Below are 12,656 nucleotides of genomic sequence, written 5' to 3' on the forward strand. Positions count from 1 at the left end.
TTGAACGAACTGGTATCCCAGCTGAGAGTCTACAGCCACAGACAGGAGAGCCAGGCGCACAGAGGGAGGCAATTAGCAGGCTGGACCATAAATAAAATACACTTCAATTAAGGGCCAGTTGAGGGATCACGGGTGAAAACCTATTTTGCGGTTCATATATGGCAGCCCTCGCTTTTCCTTCATAGACTAGCCACAAAAACCCAAGGTATGTGTTTACATCAGAACCTCTGGAGGCTACACATCCCAGGATCTGAACCCTCAATTTCCCTCTAGTAAAAAAGCACAGACCAGGGGCAATGGGAGAGACCTCTGGTTCATGCGGATCCCTCCCAGGAGCCTGTGGCCAGTTATAAGAATGTATTAGAGTCCTGTCAGCATTATAGGAATTTTGAACACAGCAGGGTTTAGAGCCACTGAGATTAAAACAAGATTAACTCCAATTCAAACCACATTTGAAGTAAAATAAAACAAGAAAGAGAGAGCAGAGGTCTCGCTGAGGTGGTGACCTCTGAGCCAGAGCTGAAGATGAGGAAGTGAGTCAGTGGCTGTCAGGTGGGAGGCTGGCAGAGGGAATGTGTAGTGCAAAGGTCCTGGGGTAGGCAGAAACTTGGCCTCTCACTCCAAAACTCTAGACTGACCACTTCACATCTTGAGTAGGCATTTCAAACCAAGCTAGAACAGAACTCTTGAATCCCTCAACAGCCCCCTACAACCCCCCACCCACTTATCTCTGACATCACCTCAGGCCTAGAATAGCCACCGCTCCTTCCCACCTTGAACCTGGGGAAAGTGTACCAGCCTCAAGGCCTTTGCAGTAGCTGCTTTAAGTTCTCAGATCTGCAGTCCCTGGGCTTGGAGGGCGGTTGGGAAAATTCCTGATAAAAATGTGTAGCCTGAGGCTTGGCTGATGGGTTGTGCAGGATAAAAGGGAGCTGTTAAGTTTTCCTCGGAAAAGAGGCTTGAAGCTTGATTTGCATTGTACGTTAATATCATGAAAACGTTATTAGCTCATACCTGAGGATTAAAGTGAGAGTGCTAAAGATTCCCCCCACCCCAAGTTCCGGCCTCACCCCGCCTCCCCGCACCCTCCCCGTCTCTTCCCAATAGCCACTCCTGGGCATCACGAAAAATTATCAGGCGTCTCACCAAGCAGTGCAACTACACGCTGCCCGGTCCCTCACCAAGTTGCACCCTCTGAACCCAAGCCCCACGCCCTTCTAACTATCCCTGCCCCCGCCAGCATCCCAACTGCCTGCAGCTCTGCACACTGCTCCTCCCTGCAGTGGGATCGCGAGGGTTAAATCCTGTCCCCGGGTGCGCTGATTGACAGCCAGGACAGCGGCTGGGGCGAGACGACCAATCAACGACAGCAGCCGAGGCCCACGTGGGCAATAGGCCTTACAATTGGTCAGAGTCTCCGGCGGCCGCCCCCGGAGCCCGAGCCCACGTGCAGCTGCTGCTAGTTCATTGATCCGCTTCGCGGTACAGGTGGAGGCGGGGCGGGGCCGGGGCGGGCCGGGGCGGGACCAGGGCGGGTAGGGGCGGGGCCCGACGGGTCAAATGGCCCCCCGGGTGAGGGTAGGGGCGAGGCGTTTCCTCTTGGCCTGAACTTGGCTGACCCCCGCAGCTTCCTTCTTGCTTATTGTGAGCTTTCATCCTAAGGGAGGTGAGTAGGCCCTGGGATTTTAGGAGGACTTCAAGGTCACTGGGCTGGGGAGCAGGCTTGGAGGGGCGTTGAGGGGCAGAAGCGAAGTAAAGAAGGGACTTGGTGTCACAGGATTGGGATAGAGAGGTCTCTCCTCCTACCTGAGAAATTCCTAATTCACCTGGCCAACTCTTACTCATCCTTCCAAATCTCTTTCCGTTGGTGTTCTCCCGTGCTTTAGGAAATTGTCTCAGAACCGAGGTTGAGCTTTGGTGTCCTCTGGGTTCCCTAAGCCCTGACTGTTCTCCCCCACACCTCATAGGGTGAGATCCCTGGGGTCTCCCCTGTTAATCAGCACAGCTGCAGGCACCAGTGTTGAATGAGCGAACATAGTCTGTAGGGAATGCAGTGGGTCAGGGACTTACTGCAGGTCAGGGGTGGGGTTGGGGGACCATACAAGAGGCCCAGGCATGGGGTGGGGCTGGACTGCCCAGCCTTCTGCCCTTAGGACCTGCCATCTCCTTGTTCCTTTTAGAATCCTCGGGAGTACTGCCTGAAGATGACCTCTGATGGCTATCTGAACCCCCAGGGGCACCCTCCAATGATGGTGAGGCCCCCAGGAATTTGGGTGAGGAGGGTGTGGTATGGCATTAACTCCTGGCGGGGAGAGGGCAAGAGCCTGGGGTTAATATCCAATTCTGCTTCTGTGGAGGGACTTGGGGTGGCTGGCCTGGCCTTTAAGCTGGGGTCACTAACCCGTCATACCTGACAGGTGCCAAGGCACTCGCTTTTTAAAATTAAACTCCTTATAACCCAGGTGTAAAACACATGACTCTATAGTCTGTTCTGTTAATATTTTACAAGCAAACTCCTCCAGATGTTACTTCCCAGACATGACCAGTGTTAAGGGTTTAGGCCAGGAGTGGGCAAATTTCTCCCATAAAGGGCCAGAGAGGGAACACTTCAGATTTTTAAGGCAAGATGCAAAATGGAAGATACTCTATAGCACTTAAGTAGCAAGAGAGAAGGCAGATTACCTTCATGTTTTAGGAGATCCCCTCTCACCCTCCCTCAACCTTTCCAGGGCCATCGTGAGGCCAGCCCTCCAGCCCTGAACTGTCAGGGCATCCTGGATCAGCTCAAGAAGCAGTTCCCTAGGTGAGGACAATTCACAGGGGTCCTAGATCCCACTGAGGGAAAGAACCCTGTCTGGTGTCTTGGTGGCACAGAAGTCCCTTGACCCAAAAGATAGGACCAGTACTGGGGGAGCCTGAAGCAAAAAGAAAACCAGTAATACTAACCCTGGCTTTTCCTTAAATCTTTGGTTTGTTGTTGTTATTCAGCGTGAATTTGCTTGCAATTATGCATACGGTTTTTAAATGCTGCATTAAAATTGTATTTACCTTGACACTGTCTTAAATGTGGTTCCTTGAAGGGGACCCTCATTCCCTCCCAGCCAGGGGGCCAGGGGCTGCACTCCTTCTGGGGAAGAGTCCTGCCCCTCTCCCAGCCCTTCCAGCTGGTCTTTCTTCTCCACAGGTTCCCCCCTCACTTGCCCGCACAGGTGGAGAGCATTTACTTCTTGGTGAGCCACAAAGCAGGCAGCCCCTCTGGGCAGCCTCCGGAAAGGCTGTCCTGTTTGGCCTCAGGAGCAGGGGTTTTGAGACACCCTCTTCTCTATTTATTTTGGTAACTTTGGGAGAGTGAGTTAACCCATTGAGCCCCGGCTTCATGTGAGTTTTTCTTCATAGTAATTTTGCTGTGAAAACTGAAAGTTCCCTGTTTAAAGGAGGTATTTCTTCAGCCCACAGCACATGACCGGAGTTCCTGCCTCTGAGGGTACATGGTCTATATCACAGCATCCATGATGTTCTTTATCAACAGTGTCCAACAGGACACCTCATGCAACAATTGAGTACTTTTAAGGGCCTGATGTTTTAAACTGGTTTAAATTTAAATAGCCACACTTGACTAGCGGCTATCTCATGGGACAGGGCAGCTCTAAGGGAAGGAGAGAGATAAATAAACAGAGAAACAAGATTCAGAAAATGTAAGAATTAAAAGGAAAATAGAAGATGAGAATGAGTACAGATTTTGGGCTGAGGTAGTCAGGAAGGGCTTCTCAGAGGAAGTGATGTTCACAAAGGATAAGGAGCTCCTGCCACCCCTAGAGAGACCAGGGAAAGGTGTTCCGGGCGGAGGGCACACTATGTGCAAAGGCCCCTGGGCAGGATTGTGTATGGGTGTGCTAGAACAGTAGGGAGGCCAGTGGGGCTGGAACAGAGTGGGCTGGGGGCTGAGGATGGGACAGGGAAGGGGGTGGGAAGAGGTCTCTAGGAAAGCCCTTGACCTTTCCATCTAGAATGAAATCCAGGGGTCTCCCTAATTAGCTCCCATTCTGAGTGTATGAGATGGTATCCTATTTGATAAGAGTAGGGACCAGAGAGGGAGAGTGACTTGCCCAGGGTCACACAGCTGGGGGGAAGCATGCACAGCATTCGAATGCCAGACCCTTGCCTGCTTCCATTGACTGCTGCCCAGTGTGATTTCAGTTGTTCCTTTGTAGCTCCAGAAGGTTCGGCAGGGTCTACAGGAACATCACAGGCAGGTGAGTGAGTCACCAGGAACTTGGGGTACAGCTGCCCCTCCATGAAGGGCAGGGGGGGATGGGGGGAGGTGAGGGCAGGGGGGGATGGGGGCAGGTTGTTCAGGGCCTTTTGGGCCTTGGGGAGGACTTGGGCTTTTACCCAGGGGAGTGGGAGCCCTGGAGTGCTGTGGGCAGAAGAAGGGCAGCACCTGGAACCCCCGGGACATCAGCAGATCCCCACATCTTGGCAGTGTATGTCCCATCCTCTCTCTGAGACTCTTCTTCCTGGCCTGCTCCCTGGGCCCTGTGTGGCTCAGATGAGGCCAGGGGCATTTTCAGCACTTGGTAGTCGGTTGCTTCAGCTTTGAAGGGCCTGTTATGAGTGCCAGACACGCCCAGATTGCCATCTTCCCTGTGTCTCAGAGTTCTCAAGGGCCTGGTTCCCAGGCGAGCCAGGGGCAGGTCTGCACCAGGGGCTCCAGCTCCTTCCACAGGGCGCCTTGCCCAGGCTGAAGCATGACTTCCACCCCTGCCTGTCCTCCTGCCACCTGGCCCCTTTCTCTTGGGTTCTGGCAGGACTTCCTGCCTGTGCCAGATGTGACTGGCAGAGGGCCAGGGCCGTGTCTGCGATTTAGCAGGGGCTGGGGTGGGAAGCTTAAGGAACAGGGGAGAGACAGATTGGGGTGGGGGCGGGGCAGGAAGCAACCGGAACAGTTATTCATTCAACAGATATTTATCCATCACCTTGCCAAGTGCTGTTGTAGGCGCCAGGGAAATAGCAAAGACGAACACAGACAAACCCCTGCCCTTGGGGTGAGAGGAGCTTGGTAAACAGCGTGTCAGATGGTGAGGGCAGGGCACAGTGGGCGTGGAAATCGAGCAGCCCCCAGAGGATGTGAGGCACAGGATGGGAGAGGATTACAATTCAGGCTGCTCAGGAAGGGCTCACTGAGGTGACATCTGACGGGAGAACCGAAGGAGAGGGGAGGGAACCATGAGTGTGTCTGGAAAAACAACACATGCAAAGGACCTGGGGCAGGACCATGCCTGCCTGTGTTGGAGAAGCAGCAGCAGCAGTGAGGCTCCTGGGGCTGGAGCAGAGTGAGAGAGGGAGGGGGTGAGGACGGGCTGTGCAGGGTGTTAGGGCCATGGTGAGGACTTGGGTTTTTACCTCAGGGAGGTGGGAGCCCTGGAGGGCTGTGAGCAGAGGGACAGGAGCTGACTCAAGTGCTTATGGGCGTCCTCTGGCTGCCACAGGGAAGACAGACTAGGGGCCAGGGCAAGAGCTGGGGGACCCGTTAGCACCATCCAGGTGTGGGATGCTTGGCTTAGAGCAGTTAGGTGGTGAGAAGTAATTAGATTGTGGACGTGTTTTGGGGAGGAACCAGACAGAATTTGTTGAGGGTCAAGAGGGGGGTGGGGTGGGTAGCAAGGCCCCAAGATAGGCCACTTCTGCTGCTGCTCAACCCAGGCGGGCACCCCACCCCCAGGCGATGATCCCTAGCAGCCTCAGTAGCCTTGACAGCCTTGTAGCCCCCGAACAGGCCACCTCCCCCTCACTCTGTCTCCCCCTCCTTGTTTTCCCAGCCTCCTTGCTGTGCATTTAAAATCCCCAGCAGCAGCAGCAGCAGCTGCCCCCCTTGCTCCCCACCTTCTGCCTGCACACAGCTCTCCCCAGGGAAGGCCAGCTAGCAGGCGGGAGGGAGCAGCACTTTTCATGCTGAGTGCATTAAAGTGCCAGTAAATTGCACATTAACGAGCCAGGGCGAATTGGGGAAGGCTCCCCTGGGCCTCATGCTGCTGGGAGGCCCAGCTGGGGAATCCATCACTGATGGCCCCAGGAGGCAGCAGCCCTGAGCACTGCTGAGGGCTCCGAGAAGGGCTGCCACATCCCAGCCCCTCCCACCACCCTTCGGTTTGCCCAACAGGGAGAGGGTGGGGAACAGGCTGTTTTCAGGAGGCAGGTAAACACTGCCTGCCCCCCCCCCCCCCCCCCCCCCCGCATTTCCTCTGACTCTGGGAAATTGGCTTTGCTTTTCTGGGCCTTAGTTTTCTCATCCGCAAAGTGGGAATGCCAGCAGGTCCTGTTAAACAGTACTGACTACCATCGGTGCTTATGCTGCATTTCTTTATTAATTATCTTTCTTTGTGAATCAGAGCATATTCCCAGCATTTTGGAGTTTGCCCTGGGCCAGACGGTTCTGGGGAGCTTCTCGGCATCTACCCGGAGGGAAGGGGGCATCTGCCTCCAGAGCCGCAGGCCAGCCAAGACAAGAGTCCACGCTACCCTAAACGGTAGCCACGGGACACACGTGGCTATTTAAGCTGACTTAAACAAGTGGCACTGGTCACATTTCGAATGCTCAATAGCCACATAAAGCCAGCAGCTACCCCGCTAGACAGGCAGCTCTAGAACAATTCTGTCACTATGTTTGGTCTGGTGCTGGATTAAATATAGCTGCACACACACATTTCCACACTTCGAATTCTCGGGAATATTGGCCGGGAGGTTCCAGCCTCGTTTGCTCTGTGTTCTCAGCTGGGTGCCAGGCACACTCTAGGGGCCGCTGCCCTTGGTTCTAGGTGCCTGCGCCACCTGATGGAGCAGCCGCTGGCCCCATGGGGCTGTTGAACATGAAATGTGGCCACTGGAACTGTAGAAATGTCGTTTTTAAGAGTACTTAACGTTGTTAAATAGCCATCGTGGCTGGTAGCTTCCATGCAGGGCTGCACTGTCCTGTGATAGCAGAGGTTAGAAACTGTATCAGGGCCGCGGAGAAAAGAGCAGGATATTAGGTAGGAGGGAGCATGTCCTCAGAGAGCAGAAAGGTGGGCGGCGCAGAGGTAGAAAAGGAAACAGGCAGATTGCTTAGTACCTTCCATGACTGTAGAAGCTTTTCACTGAAAGTTGGAATCGGTGTGGTTGTGTGCTCGAAATATAAAAGAACGTAAGTGACCCTCCCACTGGGTCACCTAATTGTCCTACTGCCTGCCAGTTCCTCTCCCCAAGAGGCAACAATCAGTTTCTTAGTGTCTTTCCAATTCCAATGTCACGCCCACACGGGGACACACGTATACACTGTTTTTGCTTCCTGAAGCCATTTTAAAGCCAAAGATTTCAGGGATTCGTTTTCAAACATCCCCAGAAAACAGCTGGGTGTGAACCCAGCTCTGACTCCTCTTTCTACCATGCTATCACAGCCACTGTCCTCTGAGATTAGATTTTATCACCCAGGGAGGAGGCTGCCCTCTGGGTACCAGGAGCTCGCTTTATGCTTAGGTGTAGTGCAGGGCGCTGTGTTATCAGGAATCCCGACTGTTCAGGGTAGGTGTGTAGCCCCGCATCACACACGGGGAAACTAAACAGGAGGGGCTTCGAGCCCAGGGCTGTCTGGCTACAAAGCTTTAACTGGAATGATGTCCCCCACCCCCACCCAGGTAGAAAATTTCCTACAGATCATGGAGACCTGCAGCCAACCCCTGGGCTTCCAAACCAGGGAGGTAGGTTTCTGGATCCTCCAGGAGGGAGGGGCATGCCCGGGGCAAGGGGTACATCCTCTTGTCCCTCACAACACGGTACCAGCAGTACCAGGTAAGCCGGGTCTCCTTCGATGAACAGGTTGAGCAGCAATCCCAGAGACCAGCCAGCCCCACGGTGTCCTGGCACCGGGAGGTGGAGCCCCCACAGCCCTCCAGTCTTCAGGGGCAGAACTTCAAAGACGTCATGGCCACAAGGTCATCTGATTGGCTCCAGGAGCCCTCTGGAGTGGACAAGCCCCCAGCCCAGCAGACAGACATGCGGCTGTCCTGGGACTCTGAGCCCCAGCTTTGGCAGGACGTTCTGACCCAGCAACTTTGGCGGATTTTTGCTGGGACCCACAATAAGGCAGACCTACCGAGACACAGGCGTGAGTCTTCCTGATGGTGGGAAGGGGGTGGCCTCGAACTGTGCGGAGGGCAGCCTGGATTGAACCTTGCTCTCCTACTGTCTCTCTCCACCGTTCTCCTCCCCTCCCATCGGCATAGTGACAGAACAGGTGCCAGGCCTGGTAAGTGACCGGGCTGCGAGGGTATCCTGGCCGGGTCCCCAGGTGGCGGCATTCAAGTCTCTGTGGGATCGGTCCACCTCCTCCACCCTCAGCCCCTTCGTGCCCTCCAAGGAGCCAGGACTGCACCCTGAGACTGTCTCCAACCCTTCCTGGACGGGGGAGGACTTGGGCAATTGCCTAGTCCCATCCTCACTGCCTGGGCCTCCTTAAGGTTTTCTGGTTCTAAGACTGACCCTGCGCAGGCCCTCTGGTCTGACCAGATCTCCGTGTTCCTTGTGGGCAGGAAAGCCAGGACCCAGAACCAGGCTACTTTGGAGCAGAACGCTGTACCGAAGATACTTTGGGTAATCCCGGTGGGAGGGGGGCCGGCAGCCTGTTCCAGGGGGCTACACCTGCTGCTGATCTGCTCTCGTCTCTGCCCAGTTCTCAGCCCACCTGTGCCCTTCCACACCCCCCCTGCAGGTTCCCAAGAAAGGAGCACAGAACCAGACGTGGCACCAGGGATGATGCTCTCCTGCATGGCCCAGGTGAGACCCAGGCCTGAGTTGGTACCCTCCCCCCACCCCCCCACCCCCCCCGCCCCCGCTCAGAGTCTGTGGGTCTGGGCAGAGAGAGCCACCGAGGCTTAGCTGTGATCTTGATCCACCTGCAGGAGCCTTCTGGGAGAGGCTATTCCTTTCTGCAGCCCATGTAAGTGCTGGAACTGCCCCTCCTGTCTGTATCTCTGTCCCCAGGAGGTAGAGGGGACCGGAAGTAAAGGCATGTCCTCACCCTTCCCACAGTGCTGTCCTCAGTAACTAGAGAGGAGGGGTCTGGGTCGGGATGTGCCACTTCATACCAACACCACTGCCCCTCCCCCCATAACCAGCCTGAGTTCGAGGGGTTTGGGGAAGGAACTCGTGTGGAATGGCAGGGGAAGGGGCTGTATCGGAGATCATCACAAACAATCCCAACCTTGTGGTCTGAAGCGGGGGGAGCCCAGATGTGGGAGAGGCAGCCTGCCTAGAGGAAAGGGCATGATAGTTAGGACTTTGAAGGATGAGAAGTTGTCGTCCAGGATGGGGCAAAGCATTCCGGGCAGAAGAGAGTGGTGTTTGGTTATGGCAGAGGGAGAATACTTGGAGGGTGTGGGTAGGAGATCAGGGGAAGTGGAGTGGAGTGGGGAAGGAAGGCCTGAGAGAAAACCCCCCACATCTGAAAAAGAACGAAGCCCCTCTAGCCCCTCTAGGGCTTGATGGGTGCCTCCCTCTAGGCAGGCCAGTGACCCCGAGGTCTCCCCTCCTAAGATGCTGGGACCCCGATGACTCCGAAGACACATGGAAGGGGCCAGATGCCTTGCCCTGGCAGTCCAAGAAGGTGGCCATCCCATACCGAATGGAGAAGAGGCGGACGCTAAAACACGGGGAGCCTGTGTTGGCCACGGCAGTCAGCAGCTTCACACGACACGTGTTCACCTGTGGCAGGGGTGGTGTCAAGGTGTGGAGCCTGGTCCGCCAGATGGTGGAGGACAGGTTCCCCGACAGCCACCTGGGCGTGCAGGTGAGAGTGGGGCTGGCTGCAGAGGGCAGGGCTTGGGGGAGCGGGAAGAGCTGCTGGCAGGGGAGGGAGCTCACTTGTGCCTCTGCCCATCCCAGGCCCGAGGGGCCTACCTGCGCACCTGCCTGCTGTTCCCCAACGGCACCGCCCTGCTGACGGGTGGCCACAACTTGCCCAGTGTGAGCGTGTGGGACCTGATGGCACCCTCCCTGCACATAAGAGATGAGCTGCCCTCTGCAGGTCTCACCTGCCAGGCCTTGGCTGCCACCCTGGAGGACAGCCTGGCTTTTGCCAGCTTCACTGATGGCACCGTCAGGATCTGGGACCTGCGGGACCAGAGTGTGGTTAGGTGTGGCCCCAGGGTGGGTGGGGTCGCCCTGAGAACTCCTTCCAACCTTGTCTGCTGAGCAGGGATTCAGCAGTCTCAAGGTTAAAGCCCCTTTCCTACTTGAACTCAGATTTGAGATGAAGACCTGGGTTCAAATCTTTGCTGGGCTGTTTTCTCAAAGTTCAGTCCTGGTACTTTCTCTCTACCTCAGTTTCCCCGTCTATCAACTGAAGGTGGTTGGGCAGGTGATGTTCCTTGGGCCCAAAGCTTAGAGTCTCATTTCCAATCTCTTCCTGATGCCTCTCCTGGCCAGGGACCTGCCAGGTCCCCCGAACGGAGCCAAGAGCATCGCTGTCAAAGGCCAGAAGGTCTGGGTTGGGGGGCTGGATGCCTGTCTGCGGTGCTGGGACCTGAGGACCGCCAAGGAGCCCCTGGAATACCAATTTGAGTCTCAGGTGTGCAGGCTGGGGATACAGCCTTCTTAGCCAGGTAGCAGCTGGGCCTAACATTAGAGACGGAGGGAGATGCTGGGGGCAGGGTGGGTAGTGGTACCCCAAGTCTTGGTAATGCTGGGGGGAATAGGGATCATTAGAAATGTTCTTTCCTGTTGCCCAAATAGCACTGGATGCTTTCATAGTCTTTGTGATAATCCCATAAAGTAGAGAGGACCAACCCATCCTACAGATAAGCAGACTGAGGCCTGGAGATGTGAAGTTGCTTGTTGGGGCCTTGCAGCCAGGAAATGGGCAGGTGGTCGGCACCTGGGGTGGGTCCCTGTGCTCCTGTCCACCTGCTGGGCCAGCTGGGTCCCTGACCAGGTCCCTTCCTGCCACCTACCCCCAGATAATAAGCCTGTCCCCCAGCCCCCGGGAGGACTGGGTCCTGGTGGGCACAGCCAATGGCCAGCAGTGGCTACAGCCCACCCTCACGGGCCAGAAACACATGGTGGGCTGTAAGGACAACACTATCCTCGGCCTCAAGTTCTCCCCCCTTGGTGAGTGGCCAGGAGTAGGGGAGTACCCTGTGGCCCCCAGCCTCCCACCCCTTTCTGACCCTTCCCGAGCCCTTTCCTCCCCTCTGCCCTTCACCCACAGGAACCTCTCAGTGATGCTCTCCTTGGGGACGTGTGGGAGGTGGGGGCTCCCTCCACTTCTCCGGTGCCCGGGCTGTGGCCCTCAGCTGCCGGCTTTGACCTGGTGCCCCTCTGCCTCCTTCCAGGCCAGTGGTGGGTGAGCGTCGGGATGGACAACCTGGTTAGCATCTACAGCATGCCCACGGGAACCATGGTGTTCCAGGTACCGGGGTGGGCTGGGTGCGGGGCAGGCGGGGCTTAGGGATCCTGGGCACCCAGGGGCTGAGCCAGGAGGCCCAGCGCAAAGGCCCCATAGGGACCGCATTTGAACCGACAGGCACAGTTATGGGCAAGGGTGAATGAGCCCCCCTTGCTTTGCTCCCTGACCCTCCCAGGTACCTGAGACCACCTCTGTCATGTGCTGTGACGTGTCCCTTAACAACTGTCTGGTTGTCACAGGGTCCAGGGACCACGCCTCCGTGTACCAGATCACGTACTAAGGGGCTCATTACTGTCATCTCAACTCAGGGTCCTTTTCCTCCCCCGTGAGGGGTCGTGGTGCAGGGGCATGATGGGTGGGCTGGTGGTCTGCCACGTGTAATAAAGCAATGGAAAAAGCAGAGCTGGTCTGGGTCTGTGTCCTGCTCCCCGGCCGTCTTGTGGATATTTGGAAGGACTTTGTGCAGCCTGGGTCTCTGAGCCAGCAAAGCCATGAACCCTGACTTCGGGGACTGAATATGGAGCACGTCCTCCTGCTCCCCTGCGCTGACCTCTCTTCTCACAGAAAGGGGTTCTTCTGCCACTTGCTGGACAATCCCAGAGATGGATGGGGCTCTCAGTCCTTCCCAAGACTAACCCTGCCTGGCTAGCCCAGAGCTTTCTACCCTCAGCAGGGTCCCCAGATCAGCATTTGCTCACCTGCCCCAGACTAAGAACCGTTCCAAATGGCATCAACAGGTCTACCTCTTAACCACAGAAATCTTTTCTCCATAAAGTGCCTTCAGAAATTCTCCGAGTGTGGCTTTTGTTTCAAGAGGGGACACTACCACCCTGCCATCTCCCTCCAGAAGGTCCCAGCAATCTCCCTGCTTGGACCCCCAGCCCCTTCTAACACACGGTCCTTGTGGCCACCCACGGGGCTCCCAGAGCCCAGATCTGACCATGTCACCACCCCTACCGGCCCCGCCCCTCTGGGTCCCATTGCCGTGGCTTCCTCTGCCTGAGCCTGATCTGGAGCCCTGTCTCCCCTTGCAGCTGAGGAGGACCCCACCCCACCCAGCCCTTGCCCTCCTGGTTTTCACCAGGCCAAGCTCCTTACCTCTTAAGTCTGCACATTCTATTTCCTCTGTCTTTGTGGCCCTTCCAAATGGCTGCTTGTCCTCCTTTAGCTCTCAGCTTAGCTGCCACCTTCTCTGGGACTGGGACTTTTGCTGTGACTA

The 12,656-nt window shown here is 56.1% G+C and overlaps 1 protein-coding gene across 5 annotated transcripts; it reads left to right on the plus strand.

Moving 5' to 3' along the window:
- The first annotated feature begins 1,549 nt into the window (after nucleotides 1–1,549).
- Nucleotides 1,550–11,834, plus strand: TLE6 (TLE family member 6, subcortical maternal complex member). 5 transcript variants are annotated; one of them, XM_045202756.2, is made up of 17 exons: nucleotides 1,550–1,666; nucleotides 2,181–2,273; nucleotides 2,730–2,803; nucleotides 3,185–3,230; nucleotides 4,212–4,253; nucleotides 7,671–7,733; nucleotides 7,852–8,140; nucleotides 8,259–8,281; nucleotides 8,565–8,625; nucleotides 8,744–8,808; nucleotides 8,934–8,971; nucleotides 9,568–9,820; nucleotides 9,916–10,166; nucleotides 10,459–10,600; nucleotides 10,989–11,139; nucleotides 11,364–11,440; nucleotides 11,613–11,834. In XM_045202756.2, the coding sequence occupies exons 2-17, from the start codon at nucleotides 2,205–2,207 to the stop codon at nucleotides 11,715–11,717; spliced, it is 1,749 nt and encodes a 582-aa protein (XP_045058691.1). In that variant the 5' UTR covers nucleotides 1,550–1,666; nucleotides 2,181–2,204; the 3' UTR covers nucleotides 11,718–11,834. The 5 variants fall into 5 exon arrangements, with proteins under 5 accessions (XP_045058691.1, XP_053773839.1, XP_045058692.1 ...); XM_053917864.1 differs by having other exon boundaries at nucleotides 11,677–11,834; XM_045202757.2 differs by having other exon boundaries at nucleotides 2,181–2,252.
- The last annotated feature ends 822 nt before the right edge of the window (nucleotides 11,835–12,656 follow it).

This window comes from Desmodus rotundus, unplaced genomic scaffold, assembly GCF_022682495.2.
Source record: "Desmodus rotundus isolate HL8 unplaced genomic scaffold, HLdesRot8A.1 manual_scaffold_358, whole genome shotgun sequence".
Classification (NCBI taxonomy): domain Eukaryota; kingdom Metazoa; phylum Chordata; class Mammalia; order Chiroptera; family Phyllostomidae; genus Desmodus; species Desmodus rotundus.